The sequence below is a fragment of the Rhinolophus sinicus genome, chromosome 16 (assembly GCF_057876585.1).
Source record: "Rhinolophus sinicus isolate RSI-liver-muscle chromosome 16, RSI-T2T, whole genome shotgun sequence".
Taxonomy (NCBI): domain Eukaryota; kingdom Metazoa; phylum Chordata; class Mammalia; order Chiroptera; family Rhinolophidae; genus Rhinolophus; species Rhinolophus sinicus.
The window spans coordinates 75,001,861-75,023,211 of NC_142516.1; the positions used below are offsets into that span (position 1 = coordinate 75,001,861).

Sequence of the window (21,351 nt, forward strand, 5' to 3'; positions counted from 1 at the left end):
CTGTAAATTACACACCGTTTATAGCATTAATTTCATAATATACATCTAAGTATGTGTAAAACATGCACAGTTAAAGTTACAAATCATTATATTAAAAAAAAGTAAAGACTTATATGAAAAGGAGAGACACACTATCACTTTAATGGATCAAATGTTCAATATTATTAAAATATAAATCCTTCCTAGACCATTCTAAAGACTTAAGACTACCACAACCAGGATTCCAAGCGAAACTCTTGAAGAAATTGATTAGAAATTCTAATAATTATATGGCAATGACAAAGAATGTATAATAATCAAAATAATTTTCAAATGAAAAACATATTTGGAGGACTAAATCCTCCTTATTTAATAACTTTCCACAACACTACATGATCAATTAGGTGCGTTACAGAAACACAGAACCACTAAACGGAATAGAGTCAAGGGATAGAACTGCAAATATACGGTCAATTTTTTTTGACAAAGAAGCCAAGGCAGTTCAATGGAAAAATAATAATCCTTCCAGTAAATGGTGTCATTATAACTAGACACAGATATGGAAAAAGTGAACCACAACCCTTATTTCACAGCATACAAAAAAAAAATTCACTGCCAGTGAGTCATGGGCCTACATGTAAAATTGTAAAAATTCTTCAGGAAAACACAGGACAAAATTTTAATGACTTTGGATTAATCAAAAAATTCTTTAAAAAGAAAGAGAAACCATGAAATATAAAAGAAAAACAAATGATGTATTAAAAAACAAATAGAAAATTCTGCTCTTCAAAGACACAATTAAGAAAATAAAAGCAAAAAACAGATAGGCAGAAAACTTAGTAAAATATTCATCTAATAATGGTCTTTTACTTAGATTATATTAAGAACTCTGTCAACTCAATTTAACTATTAAAAAATACGGTTTCTTTAAAAACGGGCTAAAGATATGAACACCTCAAAAGGCAAAATATATGCATGGCCAAAAGTATGAGAAGAGATGTTCAACTTCATTAGTCATCAGGAAAATACAAATTAAAACCCAGAAAATACAAAGACATCCACTGTCTTAAAAACAACAACAACAACAAACGTAACGGCCGCCATGGGAGCACACAGTGAGAAGCTGGCAGCCTGCAGCCCAGAAGTGGGTCTCCACCAGACATCGAGTCTACTGGGGCTATGATCCTGGACTTCCAGCCTCCACAACTGTGAAAAATCAACATTTGTTTACTAAAAACAAAAACAAAAAACCATAGTGACCTCCAATCCCACATGTTGGTGAGGATGTATGGCAACCATAACTATCAGACACTGCTAACGGGCATGCACACTGGCACAGCCACTTTGGAAACATCGGGCAGGTTCCTATAAAGTGACCATAAGAACAATACCATCCTTCGGAATATTTACACAAGAGAAATGAAAACAAATGTCTGAACAAAACTTGTACTTAAATGGACACTGCAGCTCTATTCCTAACATACAAATAAGGAAAAACCTATGTGTCTATCAACAGGTATAAGGATAACAAATTGTGGTATATGCATTCAAAGAAATACTACCTAGGAATACAAAAAATGGTGAGATACATGAAAGAATGCATGAATCTCAAAACCTAAGTGAAACAAAGAAATGGAAAGAAATTCTGTGTTCTCCGACAGGAAGACTCAACATAGTTAAAATGGCCATATTACCTCACGCAATATATGGATTTAATGCAATCTCCATCAAAATCCAAAAGGCTTTTTTTTTTTTAAGGAAAAGAACCAAAATAATCATCAGATTTGTATGGAACCACAAGAGACCCTGATTAGCCAAAGCACTCCTGAGAAAAAAGAAGAAAGCTGGACGGATCACACTCCCTACTTCAAAATATACTACAAAGAGACAATAATCAAAACAGCATGGTATTGGCAGAAAAACTGGAAAAGAAATGACAGCCCACAAATAAAACCACATATATATGGGCAAATAATTTTCAACAAAAGAGGCAAAAACATACAATGGAGCAAAGAAAGCTTCTTCAATAAATGGTGCTGGGAAAATTGGAAAGCGACATGCAAAAGAATGAAACTAGATTGCTATTAGACACCATACACCAAAACTCACTCAAAATGGATCAAAGACCTAAATGTAACACCTGAAACAATTAAGTACATAGAAGAAAACACAGATACTAAACTTATGGACCCAGATCTTAGAGAGGATGTTATGCATTTCCTCTCAAAGGCAAGAAATACATGCTAAAATAAATAAACAAAACTATATCAAACAAAAAAGATTTTACATAGCAAAAGAAACCATCAACAAAACAATGAGGCACCCAACCAAATGGGAGAAGACATTTGCAAAAATGCCCCTAATAAGGGATTAATATCCAAAATATATAAAGACTCATATTATTCAACGAATATTAATAAAAACAAGCAATCCAATTAAAAAATGGGCTGAAGACTTGAACAGACACTCCTCCCAAGACATACAAATGACTGGCAGATATATAAAATGATGCTCAACTTCACTAGCTATTACGGAAATGCAAATCAAAACCACAATGCCATACCACCTCACACCTGTTAGAAATACTATCATCAACAAATAATAAAAAGTGCTGAAGAGGTTGTGGGAGAAAAAGGAACCCTCTTACACTGCTGGTGGAAATGTGAATTGGTACAGGCATACTGAAAACACTATGGAGGTTCCTTAAAAAACTAAGAATACAATTACCACGTTACCCAGCAATCTCTCTTCTGAGTATGTTCCCCAAATATCTGAAAATATTTATCTGTAAAGATATATGTACCCTTATGTTCACTGCAGTATTATTCACAGTGGCAAAGACCTGGAAACAAACAAAGTGTCCTTCGATATATGATTGGATAAAGAAGACCTAGTACGTATATACAATGGATTACTCATGAGAAAAGATGAAATACTGTCATTTGCGACAAAATGGATGGATCTTGAGATTATCATGCTAAGTGAAGTAAATTAAACAGAAAAAGTCAAGAACCATATGACTTCACTCATGTATAGCATATAAAACTGAAAGCAAAAAACGTACAAGACAAAAAAAAAAAAGTGAAACAAACAAAAACTCAGACAGACAACACTATGGTGGTTACCAGAAGGAAAGGCGGATCAGAAAAGCGTAAAGACAGGTCAAATATATGGTGACTAAAGGAGATTAGATTTTGGGTGGTGAAGACGCAATGGAAATTACAAACGATATATTATAGACTTGTATATTTGAAAGCTATCTAACTTTATTAACCAATTTCACCTCAATAAATTTAATAAAATTAAAAACAGTTAAGTAAAAGATGAAAGAAAAGAGAGTAAGTGGGGTAGGAGCAGTATCACGTACATAAAATTTTAGAAAGGCACAATTATTGCAACAGAAAGTACTTCAGTGGTTGACAGGATCCAGGGAGACAGATGGGAGGAGAAAAATTACTGCAAAAAGCTACAAAGAAGCTTTCTGGGATGTCCAAAGTATTTTGTATCAGTATTTTGGTGGTTGTGACGACCTAGACACTTCCAAAACTCATCAAATTATACACTGAAAATTACTGACTTTTACTGTCTGTTAATTCCACCCCAATAAAGGTAATCTGAATTTTAAAGGAGAGAGAGAAAATAGAATTGCAGTGCAGAGGGAGTCAGGTGGTGAGGTCTGCTCACTCACAGAGACGAGATAGCTGTAGTTCTCCAACATCACATCTCTGTAGAGGGCCCGCTGAGCAGGGCCTAGGTGCTGCCACTCCTCCTGGGTGAACTCCACAGTCACGTCCTTGAAGGACACTGAGGCCTGTAACAGCATATTTCTAACTCAATCACAAGGGTTCAGAAACAGCTGACATGGCAAATACCTTTGAAAACTAATTTGTATCAGGATTACTGTTGAGAATTTAAAACAAAATTTTGTAACAGATGCCTACTATGGCCCTATCACTGTCTTACACTTTGAAGGTACTCACATAACTGGTAAATGCTGATGCCACTGTGACATAAGGGAAAATACATATACAGATGCTCTGACTAATGATGATTCGACTAAAACTTTTTTTTACCATTATGATGCTGTGAAAATGATACGTCTAATAAATTACATGAGATATTAAACACTTCATTACAAAATTGGCTTGTGTTAGATGATGTTGCCAAGCTGGTGGCTAATGTAAGTATTCTGAGCATGATGAACGGAGACTAAGCTATGATGGTCGGTAGGTTAGCTGTACTAACTCCATTTCTGACTTATGGTATTTTCAACTTACAAAGGATTTATCAGGATGTAACCCCATCCTAAGCAGAGGAGCATCTGGATATATGGGTTTCTGCCCCTGGTTCCCGGCACAGAGCTCCTAAAACCCTTGTAAATTCCTAAGTGATAGGAGCACCTGGAGCATCCTTTGTTTTAATGAGGTAACTGTGGTGGGCTCCAGGATGGGCACTGGTCACCAGAGAGACCAATGGGAAGGGTGAAATTTTCAGCCCTGCCTCCCACTTCTCTAGAGGGGAGAGAGAGGGGATGAAAATAAAGTTAGTAAGTGATCATGACTACAGGATGACTCTTCCAAAACCCCCTAAAGGATACATTTGGAGAGCTTCTGGGTTAGTAAACATAACAGCCATGTATAAGGAGAAGGATGCACTCCAACTCTATGGGGACAGAAGCTGCTGTGCTCAGGACCCTCTCATAGTTCACACTATCTTTCATCTTGCTGTTCACCTGTACCCTATACCATGTCCTTTAATAAATAGGTAAATGCCTTTCCCTCAGTTCAGTGAGCTGCTCTAGCAAATTGATCAAACCCAAGGAGGGGTTCTGGGAACGTCAGATGTACAGCCCACAGGTCAGAAGCACAGGTGACAACTGGGATTTGCAGTTGGTACCTGAAGTGGGGTGGGAGCAGTCCTGTAGAACTGAATCCTTTACCTTTGGGATCTGATGCTATCACCAGGTAGATGGTGTCAGATGAATTAAACTGAAAGACGCCCACCTGGTGTTGGAGACAGTTGTTTGGTGGGGAAACTAAACTACCCATTTGGTGACCAGAAGTAGCAGAAGTAAATATTCCACGTGAGTAGTAAAGGAGACATACAGGAGGGAAGACTACTGGGTTTCTCTAACTCATCCATAAGCTGAGGTAGAAGAACAAAAGTAAGGGGATGGGCAGAGCGTCATGGTGAGGCAGATGTTCTCCATTTGCATTCAAGATGTCTATCAACATAGGGATGGAATTATATACTGCAGTGTTGGTCACATGACTTTGGACATAAAAGGGAGGTCTAAAATTGATATACAGAGCCACTGCAACCACACAGAAAATCAGAGCACATTTTAAAGATAGAAAGGTAGATTCTAAAACTTTTAGGAGGAGGTAAAGGATTTCCACTATCCAATACAATAATGAAAACAGAACAAGGTTGGGAGATTCACAATACTGATTTCAAGACTCACTTTAAAGCAACAATAATCAGACCAGTATAATATTAGCAAAAGGATTGACACACATCAACAGAAGAGAATACTGACTCGAGAAACAGAAATACAAATAATGAAGAATCAAATGATTCCTAACAAAGGTACAAAGCAATTCCATGGAGAAGATATATTCTTTTCAAGAAATGTTGCTGATATTATCAAATATACATCAACAAAAATAAATAATCTTGATTTATACCTTGCACCATAAAAGTCAATTCAAAAAGATCACAGACTGTAATTATAAAACTTACAAAAACAGGAAAGAAAATCATTGTGACTGGTTTAGTAAGATTTTTTTACATATCACAAAAAAATGGTAACTAATAAAAGAAAAAGATAAAAATTTGGAACGTGTTATTGATTAAACACTTCTGCTCTTTGAAAGATACATGGTAAGAGAAACATATAAAAGAGACCTATGATCTTTAATAAATGGATTTGATACTCAAAATCTTCACACAAAATCCTCATGCAAAAAACAAGAAATTTTTATCATATAAAATACAGGGTAAAAAAACATTACACAAAGGAAAAAAAAACACACGAAAGTATCACATTCTTTGTCTCAGGCTAATCTGACAATAACAGTATAATGGGATAGGAACACAGGAAAAGGACATGATAGGCTCACCTAAATGTGAGACAGATACTAATTTATAAGTATAAGCAGAGAGATCCCAGCCACCTCACCAGTAAGTAGAGTGTATACAGGAAATCAACAATGAATTAATTTCAGAAAATTCATTTTGCTGCTAACGATATTTATTGATTAAAGGAAATAAGCTACGTCTTTATTTCAACAGATGCAGAAATAGTACTTGACATAATTCAAACTACGTTCATGACTAAACTGAAATCTCAGCAAACTGGCAATTAGAGGGAATATAAGTATCAAAGGTTACCTAACAAGAGCAAACAGCAGACATCACAGTTAATGCTGAAACTGCTTATATTTTCTCTCAAAATTGGCTTTTTTTCTGCTTCTCCTTTTGCATTGAATATATGGACACTTAATAACCTCATACAGTAGTACCTCGCTTTTCTAACGTCTTCATTGACGAACATTTCGGTTTACGACGCCGTAAACCCCGAAGTAAATGCTTCCGTTTCAAACACGCCTCGGAAGTGGAACATTTCACACAGCTTCCGCTGAGTGCAAGATCCTGAGGCCTAGCTGTCAGCTGTTTTCAAACATTTCAGAATTCGAAAGGTCTTCTGGAACACATTACGTTAAAAAACCGAGGTACCATTGTAAATCCATTACAATGCAAAGTGGGAAATGAACAGAGTTCACCTGAGGTGTGTTCATTCTGCTGCTCTGGGGAGAGTGTAGACAACTGGGGAGGATCGGCTGGGAGGCCAAGGAAGGACCCTGCAGGCGCGGCACCACCTGTCCACATGAGATGGGAAGCGGTCACGTGGACTAAACCACACAGCTTTTCATTGACTCAACTTCTCTCTGGTTAAACAACAACGTAGTTAATTTTCTGAATGATTCACATAAACAACTTAGTTACATTAAAGGACATACAGGATAAGGCACTGCTCTTTCACTAAAATTAACATGAAATACTCAGGCTGCATCACTGAACTCTTTTCCTATTAACACTGCTTACATCTCCAAGGAGAAAAACCACAGTACGCCCAATAAAAGGAATATGATGTTGTCGTGCGGGAGAACCTGCTCGCTGCGCCATTTGTCCTGCGGAGCGGCCTGCGGGGTCTCTGCTCCCGCTCCCCACACAAGAACGCAGGAAATGGTGAGGCCAAAAAGGAACACCCACGGAGCCATAGGTAGGGGAGTCATACCACTATGGTCTCACTGGAGGCTGGGCCCACCTGACGCGCGACCTGCCGTCAGGCTTTCCTCCAACCTACCGATGACTCTTCTCCACTCTCCTCCACTCTCCTCGGCTCCTCGGCAATCCTCGGCTCTCCTCAGTAGCCGCAGCAGTTATATTAGCGGACAATTGGCTAACTGGCCACATCTGACGGCCAACCAGCCCCAGCCGACAGCCATCTACCACCCAAGCCAGCACCTTTCCACGTGATGCCGAGAGCCTGTAAACTGCCTTCTGGGGCTCTGTCCCCACAGATGTGCTTGAAGGCAAGGAATGTTTTATTTTAGCTTTAATTGGATTGCATTTTCTCAAAAAGTCCTTTTTTATAAGATATTTTTGGAGACATACTTGGGAGATAGTGAACTGCACTTGTTTTCCTCCTGACTCTGTCACAAACTGCGTGTCCCTTGCCAAGTCACTGAACCTCCATGGTCCAAATTTTTAAAGCTTTCAAGAGTCAAAAGGACATCACCATGGAAAGCCTTCAGGAGTCATCGTTTTGGGATTCTGTGAGGTCAGGATAAGTCGATAATGTCACCAGGCACAGATGAGAGCAACACAGTGCTGTAAAGAGTGAAGAGCCAGGGGGCCACTGAGCAATAATGGGGACAGAATTTCCACCCGGTGTCTGGTTACCTCTTACCCTAGACCTCACCCTCACAAGCTCTATCACAAAGAGGCCTTCCCTGGGCAGCATACTCCTGGGCCATCCCAGCTCACCCCTCTATCAAAAGTGACCCAAATCCTCAACTGTCACACCAGTGTGGTGGCTACAGTATGTGGCAATATCTCCAAATCCGGGCAGAGGGTTCAAGAACTTCTGACCGTGCAAATTTAGGCCGTGCTGCTTCCTGCGTTCTTTTGCCTCAGCTTTGAAGCTCTGGTAAGGAGAGTAAAAACAGGGCTGTTCTCTTCCAGGGACCATTCCTGTTCCTGGAGCCCTCTTGATTCCTACATTACAGGAGCTGCTTTGTTCTGAAATAAATGTTTCTCAAAATCTCCATTGTTGCCTTTTATCTTTCCTTAGAAATATAGATAGGGTAGGAAGTAGGTTTATGGGTAAAAAGGGACAGAGCCTGTGAGGAAACTCGAAGGAATGAAGTTCAGGGAGGTCTAGAAGAGTGTCCGGCTCCCTTGTTCTGACATTATAACCCTCTCTACTAAGAACTGCTGACTTGGCCATAGGGTTAGTAAGATTTTTGTCCAGAGATATCCCATCTTTCCCTGATTGGTGGCCCTGAGAGTGGATGACAGCAACTTTAGTAGGGGCCTGGACTGCCTCAAGTAAGTGTAAAATCTCCTCTTTGTGTTTTATGGAGCTATTCTGGGAGGTTAGAAAGCCCCTTTCTTGCCAGAAGGCGGCACGAGCCGCCTAGGACACGTCCCACGTAGGACACGATGGGCATACTTTGAGTCAGTATAAATGATGACTCTTAGGTCTTTGGTTAGGAGTAAGGCTCTGGTTAATGCTATGAATTCGGCCTTCTGAACTCCCATCTCTATTACGGTAGTGGGAGAGACAATAGCATATCCTGCTCTTCTCTGTTCTTGGGATAAAGAGCTACTTCCATCTGTGAAACACATTTCATCAGGGTCCGAAAAGGGAGCATCTTCTAAATCCTCCCGAGCAGAGTGAGAAAAGTTTAGAAAATCAAGCATCTTGTGTTGGGTCGGGGAGGAGGGATCTGGTAAAAGGTAAAGGGTTTAAGGTATTGCAGTGTTTGATAGTTAAGTCCCGAGAGACTGAAAACAAGGTTTGGTATTGGGCAAGCCTGTTGTTTGACAGCCAGTGTGATGCCTTGGAGTTGAGGACATCTAAGGCCTGGTGTGGGGTAAACACAGTTAGTGGATGATTAAAGGTGAGCTTCTGAGCCTACTTTAATAGTGAGGCTAAACCGCAAGAACTCTGAGGCAGAAGGGTCAGCCTTTTGCCCCTGGGTCCAGCCTCTAGCGAGATAAGCAGCAGGCCTGGAATCTGAGCCTCGATTCTGCACAAGGAGCCCTGGGGCACTTCCCCTCCTCACAGAGACACAGAGTGAGAAGGGCTGGGGCAGATCTGAGAGAGCTAAGGCAGGGGCTTCAGTTAGAGCCTCTGAAGGGGACAGCAGGGGCACTCAAGCTCTGCATTCCAGTCTCAGGGCTCTTGCTCCAGATCCTTAAGGGCCTCATACAGAGTCTTTGCTACCACCGACCCGAACTGTGGAATTCAGATGCGGCAGTAGCCAACCATTCCTCAGAAAGTTCGTAGCTGCCTCTTGGTGATTGGGTGCTCTAAAGGGTGATGAGTTCCTACTTCTCATTGCTAATCTGTCGTTGCCCAGGTGAAAGAATAAATCCTGAGTAAGTTACTTGCTGCTGAGAAATCTGAGCCTTTGGGGCTGATACACGGTATCCCCGTTGTGTTAGAAAATTTATTGTAGGCTGATATGAACTTTCCTTCTCTGGGCTACAAATTAGGTCATCAACATCTTACAGAATAGTAGCCCCAGGGAGGGAAATGTCCCGAAAATCTCCACTTAGATCGGTGCCAAAAGGGTGGACTGTCTTGTAAGCTTGTGGTAGGACAGTATATTGAATGTGGCTCTGAGTGTGGGGGTCCGTGCAGGTGAAGTCAAATAAAAACTGAGACTGTGGATCTCGTGGTATACAAAAGAAGCCATCCTCTAAATCCAGAACAGTGAACCATTCGGAACCTGAGGTATTAGTCCTAATAGATATAATGGTTAGGGAATAAAGGATGAATTGCAGTTACTGCCTCACGGATTATCCTTAGATCTTGAAATAACCTGTATTGGCCAATGGCTTTTGACCAGTAACATGAGCATATTGCGAGGTGAATTGAAGGGAATTAAAAGCCCATGCCTGAAGAACTTGTTGATGGTAGGCTGAGTATTGAGGAAAGCCTACCTGTTAATGGTGCATTGGGGCTTACAGGGAAAATAGGTACTGGTTAGATGAGATGCTCTGACAGGAGTTTCCTGATCCCATACAATGGTGGTGACCTATTTTCTGATCTAGGGAGGGATCGGAGAGAGGTCGGGGTTAAATGCTTGAGAAGGAAAATAGACTGCAGAGCGGCTATTAGAGTAGGGGTAGGAGAGATTTGGAGGGAAGCCTGTAGCTTCTGCATAATATCTCGTCCTGAAAAGGGGTATGGGGCACTGGGGTCTAATTAGAAAGCTATGTGTAAAAGTGAGGGACGCAAAGCAACGAGGTAAATGTAGAGTCTGTCTGCAGGTGGTGGGATTGCATGAATTCCTATTAGGAGGAGGCTGAAGGTAAGTTTGGGCCGAGGTCATGAATTAGAGCAGAGAATGTAGCTCCCATATTAAGATGAAAGATAACATTCTTATCTGCCTTGGCAAGCGTTATCCTGGCCTCAGCCTCTGTGATGTTGAGCACTGGAGCCTGGATGAATCCTGGGACCTGTTAGTCAAGGTGACAGTCGTCTGGCTCAGTCAACAATGACTAACATTGGCATCTGATTGGAGGAGCCGCCATATCAGCCTTTTAGGAGTTGAGATGGCCTCCTTCCTCGAGGGGAGAGGGGACAGTCCTTCCTTTTTGCAAAGGGGATATGGGCCAGGGAGTCCCTGTTGGCTAGGTGTCATGTTGATGTCCGAGTGGACAGTGTCCCAGGGGTAATGTGTGTGGCTTGGGGAGCTGGAAGAAGATGCATGGAGCTGGAGGCAAAGTAGACATACTTTATTTACAAGCTTCCTGGGACACAGCCAGGGGTTTCTCACTGCTGCACACAGCTGGACATTCTCAGGTTACAACCTGAACCCAGTAGCAGCCTCATAATTCATAGCAGCCTAGCTCAGCAGTTGCCTTTGGGCACGGGCCCCATAGCTCCATTGCTCGGCAGCCCCATTCAATACAGCCCATGGTCTCTACCGGGTACACTCCCCTTTTCCCCCCACCTATCCCCTAAAATGGCTGGAACCCTTTATACCCTAGAGACAAAATGGCACACAGCCAAGGTGCTTACATAGCATACACACAAACATCTTCAGGATAGACAGCGCTTGTTGACACATCAAGAAATTCCTTCTTTCTACCCATTTAATTGTATTTTTCCCCTTTCTCATCAATACCCCTTGCTTTGCCCCGAAATGGAAACTATATTCTGTTTCTGCCTAAATCAGAGCTTCACAAATAGCTACTCGTTTGGATCTCAAATAAATGTCTGTTGACTGTCACTTTGGTGTTTACTTTTAAGTTAATAGTTCATAAATGATTGCGTAAAAAAGTCAAAGAATTACTCCAAATAATGCATCAATAAAAATTCTAGGGCCATGCATGTGTCTGTTTTTATTGGGAGAGGTACAAGGAGATGGAGGAGGAGAAACAATGGAATTAACTGGGCAACTTTCTCACAGCTCCTCTCTTCCATTTAGGTTACATAATATATAGCAACATGAGTGTGTCAAGGCAGCAATCTTCCGAATTCCTCAGCCAAGGGACAGGATGGGATTTCACCCCCTTTTTAACTCATTAACTCATTTAACTCATTTCACTGATGAAAACTGCTCAAAGACCCTGTATCCCAGGGTCTTTCACAGACCCAGAAATAGAATTCATATGGACTACCCAACACCTCCACTCAGGGTTCAAGGATTGGTTCTTGCCTCTCCTTGTGCTTTGCTTGTGTTCTGTCCTCAGAAGCAATGGTGCCCACGTCCCAGTTTCCCAATTCTCATCAACCCACGGTGTTGGGAAACACACCTGTGTCACTACGTTAGAATGCCATGCCTGGCACAGCCCTGCAACAAAATGCAGGTGTCCAAGCAGCTTTTCCTCAAGGACACTGTGGCCAACCAGGGGTCTCTCTAGGTGACTCCTGGGGCACCCCCTTCTGGGTAAAATCTCAAACAGCTCTCAACAGGATCCAATGGGTACCCGCCGGTCAAGACTCAAACAGATTCCTCCAAACCTCTCCCCAGAATGAATCAATACCCTATAAATAAAGAGGCCCTCCAAGGTATCAAGCCCATAATAAAAGATTATAAGGCTCAGGGACTCATTATCTCCTGTACAGATCCATAAGGCCGGGAGGAGAGATGACCATTCATGTTTAAGGCTCAGATAACATTCTCTAGTGGAGGAAAGGGTGTTGGGAGCGTCCTCTGGACATGTGCCAGCAAAGAAGGAAAAAGGGAAAGGCCTGGGTTCCACATCACTAGGACTCTGCCTCTGGGTCTCCCAGGAATGAATTTCCGCCCACTGGTTAAGTTACTTCTACCTTATGGATACCTGACTGAGATGAAATGAAATGCTATTCCAACCAGAAGTTTTAAATATTTATTTAAGGCGGTGTAATGTTCTAAATATTTTGGCAAACACTTAACATTCTGCAAAATATGAATAAAGGATTTTCTCTATAATGCAAATGATTACAATGGTAGATTAAACATTCTCATGATCAGAACAAATAAAAAGATGGTTGCACAAAAGGAAAGGGTATCAGGAAAATATTGGACACAGGAGCCAATCTGAATGAACATCAGCTGGCTTTATCTAAGCTGATTTGACCATCAAAACAAAATAAAACTAGTAATACTAGTTAAGGACTATAAGCTACTGCTTTAAACAAAAATCTGAGTCTATAGAAACATAAATTTAAAATTCTGGAAAAAGGAAAACCGTTTCATACCATAATGAGGACATGAAGAATACTGAAAATAGTAGCATGATTTTGCCAACTATGGTAAAAGTATATAATAACTGAATGTTTCTGTCCTCCCCAAATTCATCTCTTGAAATCTTATCACGAAGGTGCTGGGATTTGGAGGTGGAGGCCTTTGAAGAGATGAAGTCATTAGGCCAGAGCCCTTCTTAAAGAGACCCTGAAGAGATCCGTTGTTCCTTTCACCATGTGAGCTCACCTGAAGAAGATGGCTATCTACGAACCAGGAAGTGGAGCCTCACCAGACACCAAAAGTACCACCCCCTTGATTTGGAACTGCCACTTTCCAGAACTGTGGGAAACCAGTATTTGTTAAAGCTAACCAATCTATGGTATTTTCGTTATGATAGCCTGAAGGGACTAGGATAGTTCTCTTATGTCTAGTGAGGAGCTTCCTGAGGAAATCCCATGTTCATCAGCTTAATAACTTGTGGCCCCCTTCTCTGAGTGCTGCGATCTCTCCTAGACCCTGACTTTTAACTTTCCCTACATTCATCATCTTTATGATTTATCCCCTGTGAGTTAGTTCTCTGATGTTCTCAAAGTGTGATTTCTGGCTGAAAGCATTCCAAGTTTCATAACATTTACAGGGCTTTTCATGTGTGTGAGTTCTTTTAGGTAATGCAAGATTTGATGTTTGGATGAAAGTTTTTCCATATTCATTACAATCATGTCAAAATGAGTTTTCCAACGTTCCTTGAGGTTTGATTTCTGGTGGAAATCTTACCTATTTCAACAGTTATAAGGTTTCTCCCTGGTATGATCAAGGAGATCAAAATATGCCACTTTGGCAAAAGGATTGCTATGAGCGAAAGCAACTGAAAAACGGTAGACAGAAAACCCTTTTCCCTCCAACTTCATGTGACAAATGTCAGGGCATAAGTCTCCCTTCATAAAATTGTTCCCCATCCCTCTCTGGTATAAGCAAAAGTAGACAACTCGTATCATTGGAGATGGCACCAAGCAATATCTGCATAAACAAATCTTAATGAAATAACACTCTTCTCCCATTGATTTCTCTGAATATTTACATTCCCAAAACTAACCACCTGTAGAAGTTCTAAACCATTTTTTCTTGTCCAGACACCTGTTTGCAAAATTATTCTCCTTTTGTTTAAATGGCATATAAGCCTCCAGATCTGATCACCTCTTTGGAGTTTGCATTTCATTTATCTGAGGCTCTCCATATGCATATGAAATAAACCATTTTTTCTCACATGTCATACATTCCCAAACTTTTCCCCTGTGGGATTTCTCTGATGTCCTTTGAGGTGTGACATGAAAATACACTTGTCCATTTTCATAGGGTTTGTCTCCTGTGTTGAGTGCTCCAATGTTTTCCAAGATGTGACTTCCAGTGGAAAGTTTTTCCACATTCGTTACATTCATAGGGCTTCTTTCCTGTGTGAGTTCTGTGATGTCTTCTGCGGTGTGACATGCAGGTGAAAGCTCTTCCACATTCATTACATTTATAGGGTTTCTCCCCTGTGTGAGTTCTCTGACGTTGTCTGAAGTTTGTCTTGACAGTGAAAGTTTTTCCACATTCACTACATTAAGACAGTTTCTCCCCTGTTTGAATTCTCCGATGTTTTCTAAAGCTTGACTTATTGGAGTACGTTTTATGACATTCAGGACATTGATAGGGTTTCTCCCCTCTGTGAATTCTCTGAGGATTTATAAGGTTTGACATCTTCCTGAAAGTTTTTCCACATTCATTAAATTACATTTATAAGGTTTCTCCCCTGTGTGAGTTCTCTGATGTACTACAAAGCCTGTTTTGTGTGTGAAAGTTTTCCCACATTCAGTACATTCATAGGGTTTCTCCCCTGTGTGAGTTCTCTGATGTTCATCTAGGGAAAATTTCCAGAAGGAAGCTGTCCCACGTTCATTACATTCATAAATTTTTCTTACCTGTGTGACTTCTTTGATGTAAAATGAAGGATGACCTCCTACAGAAGTATTTTTGATATTCATGACACTCATAGCATTTTTCCGTCACTTGAGTTCTCTGCTGTATACGAAAGGCTGACTGAGAACTGAAAGTTTCCTCACGTGTCTTATTATCACAAGATAGCTCTAATGTGTGAGTTCTCTGTTGTACGTTTATGGCTGAATTGTAGTTGAAGTTTTTCCGACATTCAAGGGGTTGCACTTCTGTGTGATTTCTCTGATATTCTGTGAACTGTGCTTTTTGACCAAAAGTTTTCTCTCTTGTATTAGTTCTCTGAACTTGAGCAACCCTCCTGAAACTGTCCCCAATTTTATGACATTTGTCTTCATGAAATTCACAGTGACTACTTGGAGCAACAAGGGTTGACTCAGTACATAGGTTTCCTCCAAATACATGAAAAGATTTCTCTTTTGTGTAAGCACACTTCCGTGTAATGAAGATAGCCTTATCATGCAAAGCATTACCACGTTCATTACATTCAAAAGACTGCCCTAAAGTAAGTTCATCCACAAAACTAAAAGTTTGACCATTTTGATTGTAACCAAAAGGCTTCTCTCTAGTGTTTGTTCTCTCACCTCTAGTATTGAAATGAGATGCATTAAATTCATCAATCTACTTTTTTGAGTCATTATGAGGAGCCAATGCGTAGAGATCCACGTATGTAGGCCCCACAGTGTCACACGTAGAGAGTATTTTTCTTGAAGGAACAATGTCTGTGCCCAGATTAAATGGTTTTCCTGAAACCGTCTCTTGCTCTGTAGTGCATGGTCTGTATGTGGTGAATAAAACTTGACCTAAAGGGCCGGCCCGATGGCTCAGGCGGTTAGAGCTCCATGCTCCTAACTCCGAAGGCTGCCAGTTCGATTCCCACATGGGCCAGTAGGCTCTCAACCACAAGGTTGCCGGTTCAACTCCTCGAGTCCCGCAAGGGTTGGTGGGCAGCGCCCCCTGCAACTAAAATTGAACATGGCACCTTGAGCTGAGCTGCAGCTGAGATCCCGGATGGCTCAGTTGGTTGGAGCGTGTCCTCTCAACCATAAGGTTGCTGGTTCAACTCCTGCAAGGGATGGTGGGCTGTGCCCCCTGCAACTGGCAACAGCAACTGGACCTGGAGCTGAGCTGCGCCCTCCACAAGTAAGACTGAAAGGACAACAACTTGAAGCTGAACAGCACCCTCCACAACTAAGATTGAAAGGACAACAACTTGACTTGGGGGAGGGGGGGGAAGGCCTGGAAGGCCAATAAAGTCCTGTTGCCCTCCCCAATAAAATCTTTAAAAAGAAAAAAAGAAAAGAAAAAAAACTTGATCTAAAAAATTGACTTGGTTTTCCTGGCTCTTCTCTAAAAGATCAAATCAGCAGTCTTCTAAATATGAGAAAGTTAAAAAATTCCTTATGAAATTTAACATATTTTTAATGTAGAAAGCCATGTAGACATTTGTCCTACTACACATTTCACAATTTTATTTCTTGCTTAGTTATCCAGCACTGTGGTAATTTCAAGTATATGTTAACTATATTCTCCTTCCTTGGGATGCAGGAAGCGTGCTGTAAGGGGAAAAAAGGATAAGAACTTGGAGGTGACTATCATGAGTATTTTGGCATATTAAAATATAATTTCAAACTTGGGCATAAAGGAATGGAATGCAGAATTAGGAACATAAGGGTTTTAAGAAAGTTGGGTCCCATGGACAAAACAAATCAGGGAATGAATGGTGTGAATTCAACAACCATAAAAAAAAAAAATAATAATAATGGTTAAGTGTTTTTGAAGGTACCAATAGAGAAAGGGTGTGGATTACGGAGATTATCAGGACCTAGGCTCTTAAACTATCAAATGCAGATTAAAATGGAGGATACTCATATGCTTCCATTTGGAGGTTCCCCATTTACTTTCTACATGTCAATACCAAAATAAATTTATAATGGAATAAATTTCCTCATATTTAAAGAAACAGTCCTAAAATCCAAGCTCTAATTCTCCTGTCTCTCATTCTTTGGAACACAAATGTCCAAGAGGAAGTGTAAAAGTAAATGGAGGAAAAGCCATCTTTCCACCTAAATGGGATTCATTGCTGTATTGTGGCTCTGGTACTTTGGTTTTTATTACTGCTGTTCAAAACTAAATAATTTTTGACCAGAGTATCCTCAGTATTACCTTTTTAATATGCTCACTCCTGTTCTTAAAACCAATTTTAACCATGTCCCATACTTAACTCTACTTCTATGCAGTTTTTAACATACGTGTTTTCTAACAATTGTGAGAACCTTAAGGGTCACCAGTTTCTACTGAGTCCTAGAAAGTTTGGAAATATCCTTTATGTTTAGCTATCATTAAAAAAATATTATGTATATATGACTATTACCCTACTGCCACCCATATGCCATGAAAGCATGTCAGGCTTAGCTAAACACCTAAGATGATGCATAGCCCAGTACACACTCAAAACCCCAAAAAGATGAAAGAATTAAGAGACATCCTGCTGGAAAATTTAGTTTTACATGACCTGTATTACTTTATGTGTTCAAACTATCATTCCACAAATCTACAAGTCCACAGTACTTTCTACCATCTTCTGGTCCAGCCTATTTTCTTCTACAATTGTTCATTTCAAAAAAAAATCTGGTACTCACATTCTTTTCTGACTTCCCTGTAGATCCACTTTGAAACACTCATACTCTAGCTATCATTCACTATTTACACACTCAAATTGAAATATTACCTAGCCATAAACCTAAAATTCCACTCATAGGATCCGTATTGCTAACAATCCCAAAACACTGATGAAAGCAATCAAAGAAGATCTAAATAAGTGGAGAAACGCACTATGTCATGAATTTGAAGACTCAATCTAGGAAAGATGTCAACTACCAAAATTATTCTATCAATTTAATACAAGTCCTACCAAAATCCCAGTAAAATTGTTTATACACAGGCATGTTCTCAACTTCATGTGAAAAGAAAAAGACACAACAGCTATAACAATTTTGTAAAAGAGGAATACAATTTACCTTATGTTCAGCCTTATTAAGTAGCTATAGTAATCAAGACAGTGTAGTATTAACAGAGAAATGAAAATATAGACCAATGAAACAAAAATAGAACCAAAAAATAGATCAACACAGGAACAGCCAAATGATTTCTCACAAAGGTGTAAAAGCAATTCAATGCAAGAATAGTCTTTTCAATAAATGATGCTCAACAATTGGACCACCATGGACTAAATAATTAATGTTGGCCTATACCCATCATGTACAAATACTAATGCAAGATGTGTCATGGATTTAGATGTAAAGCATAAAACTATAAAATTGGAAAGGAAAAACAGAAGAAACATATGGAAACCTGGGTCTAGACATGGAGTTTTGGACATAAGAAAAAAAAACATCCAGTTTTAGAAATGTACGAAATTGGATGTCATCAAAATTGCAAATGTTTGGTGTGACTGGATGGCTCAATTGGTTAGAGCGCGAGCTCTTGTGTTAGCTCTTAACAACAATGTTCCTGGTTCAATTCCCGCATGGGATGGTGGGCTGTTCCCCTTAAAACTAAAGATTGAAAACGGCAACTGGACTTGGAGCTGAGCTGGGCCCTCCAAAACTAGACAATGAATTGACTTTGAGCTGATGGGACCTGGAGAAACACACTGTTCCCCAATATTCCACAATAAGATTAAAAAAGAGAGAGAGAAAAAATTAAAAATGTTTCTGCAATGAACAATGAAAGACATTGTTAAGAGTATGAAAGCTGGCTACAGACTGACAGATGAAATGGGCAAAAGACACAACAGGTATTTCCCAAAAGGTAATATTTATGTAGCAAATAAGTCCATGAAAAGTCATCCAACATTATTAGCCATCAAGGAAAGCAAATTAGAGCACTACAAGACATCTGCTCACCAACTGGAACAGCTAAAATTAGAGATAACAAATGCTGATGATGTTGAAAAAAAAAATAGATCTCTCATACACTAAAGGTAGAAATGGAAAATAGCACAGGCTCTCTGGAAAATTAGTGGCAATTTCTCATATAACTAAACATATACATACCACACGAACATAAAATTGAATCCTTTCAGTAATTTAACCCAGAGAAAGGAATACCATGTTCACACAAAAACCTATACATTACTACACCTGGCGGCTTTATTTACAATAGGAAAATACTAAAAACAACCCAAGTATCCTTCAGTGGGTCAATAATCACTGATACAGAAACAATCTGGATAAACCTCAACGGTATTATAGTTCGTAAGACAAAAAAAGTGAATCTCAAAAGATTATGATATGTGATTCCATTTACTTAACTTTCTTGAAAGGACAAAACTATAGAAATGAAGAGCAGACTAGTGGTGGCCAAGGGACACAAATGACCCCTAGGGAGAATGACGGTGGGTAAGTATAAAGACAAAAAGTAGCACAAAGTGCTTTTATGGTACTGTAACAATTCTGTATCTTAACTGTGGTGGTACTTACACAAAACTATTTATGGCGTAAAGCTGCACAGAGCTAAAGGCTTGCATGCACACGCAGACACACAAAAAGATACAAATGAATGGAAGTTAAAACAATAGTAAAAACTGAAGAAGGTCAGTAGTCACCTAATTAAGAGTAATGTGCCAATACCAGTTTCCGGGTTTTGATACTCCACTACAGCTACTAAGATGTCACCCCTAGAGGAACACGGTGAAAGGGGACACAAAATCTTTGTGTTATTTTTGCTATTCCTATGAGTCTATTTTATTTCAAATAAAAATAAAAGAAATGCTAAATCACGTTTCTCTGATGCATGCATTACTATTAGAGGAATTCCAGGGGTGCATACAAAAATCAGAGAGATTTTCGCCTTGCCTTACATTAAATTCGTACACATAAAGTATATTTACGAAAACGGTCATTAAACTCATCTATCAAGTTTTCCAGTATTGTTCACAGTACTGGTAGAACTTGCATAATATTTGGCAACAAAAACATAGTATCATCAATTATCATTTAGTTATGATCTTAAATGTTTCCTTAGCCAAAACCTTACTTCTGTATTTAAACCTCTAGTAGGTCAACTGGGGATGTATTACAGACTTATTGATGGAGCTTTATAAAATGGCACTTCTGTAGGCCCTAATCCAAACTTATGGAATCTGTTTAGTTGATATTCTTGTATATTAATGGGAATATTTTTGGTCTATTATAACTCAGGGTAAGTACGATGTCAACAATTTCCCTCTAAAAATGTTGTTCATGCATTTTGATGAATCGAACATTCACTGACTTCTTTGAAAATCAGATTTGATGTCCTTAAAGATATTATGCCTAAAACTTTTCTTTACCAGTGGGTTTATTGTATTTTTCTCTCAAGGAAACAGTCAAATTTTCTTGTCACTGCACTATTCTTATTATGAACCCACAGCAGACTTTTCCTATTTGAAAATTATTACTTACAATTCTTATCTACAACCATGAGAGTTCAGACATCTACACATGGTGTTTAACTCTGATGCTTGCCTGAAAGCTCTGCTGTAAGTTGGGCCAGAGTTCGTCTCATCAAGAAAGGACAATCTCTAACCCTCCGGTAAGGACGATGTACTAACTATTTCAAAGTGCTGACATTTCAATGAAAAGATTCTAACAAACATGCTTTTGAGCTAACATCATTTGGAAAACTTTCAGGTCATTAAGGTGCAGTGTCAGAATTTTTTCAGTCAGGAAGGAGATGATTTCATGACGCTGGCAACCCAAGATCCACCAGAACAATAATTAATTACATGTAACTGAATAATTAATTACCTGTTATTATACATAATTGATGGGGGAACAGAAAATTGCCTTGGGCATTGGCATTTGGGATAGTGCTTTCAGAGTGAATCAATATGAAATACCTCTCATCTACCTGGCTTTGGAGTTAATACACAATTATAGAGTACTTATTTATATTATATACCAGAGAAAGGATGAATTACACAGACGACATTCTTTTTAGTGGATTTCCAGGAGGGGAAAAGGGCTCCTTCAAGAACTGTATTTTATGTGGAATAGACTGTGAAAAGTCTCATCTTCTTGTGAAAAAGCCATGAAGTGGACGGGAGATTTACAAAAAGGAAATTAAAGTAAACTAAAATATCCCATGATTCTTTTATACAAGTAGGAATCTTAGCCAAAATAGAATGTGGAGCAATTTGGGGGGGGGGGGGGTAAACGGGACTTTATTGGGGAAAAGTGTGTATTTCCAGGACTTTTTATTGGGTAACGGTGATGTGTTTTTCCCAGGACTCATCAGCTCCATCCAAGTCAAGTTGTTGTCATTTCAATCTTAGTTGTGGAGGGCGCAGCTCAGTTCCAGGTCCAGTCGCCCGTTGTTAGTCGCAGCGGGTACAGCCCACCATCCGTTGCAGATGGGAGTCGAA

General features: G+C 39.7%; 1 protein-coding gene across 1 annotated transcript in view; it reads right to left on the minus strand.

Annotated features, from left to right (window-relative positions):
- Nucleotides 1-21,351, minus strand: part of LOC148755038 (uncharacterized) — a 67,163-nt gene that overhangs the window by 29,930 nt on the left and 15,882 nt on the right. Inside the window, 3 exon segments of the mRNA XM_088793424.1 lie at nt 14,336-14,717; nt 14,720-14,826; nt 14,912-15,563. Of these exon segments, the coding sequence (XP_088649550.1) occupies nt 14,336-14,717; nt 14,720-14,826; nt 14,912-15,563 (1,141 nt within the window).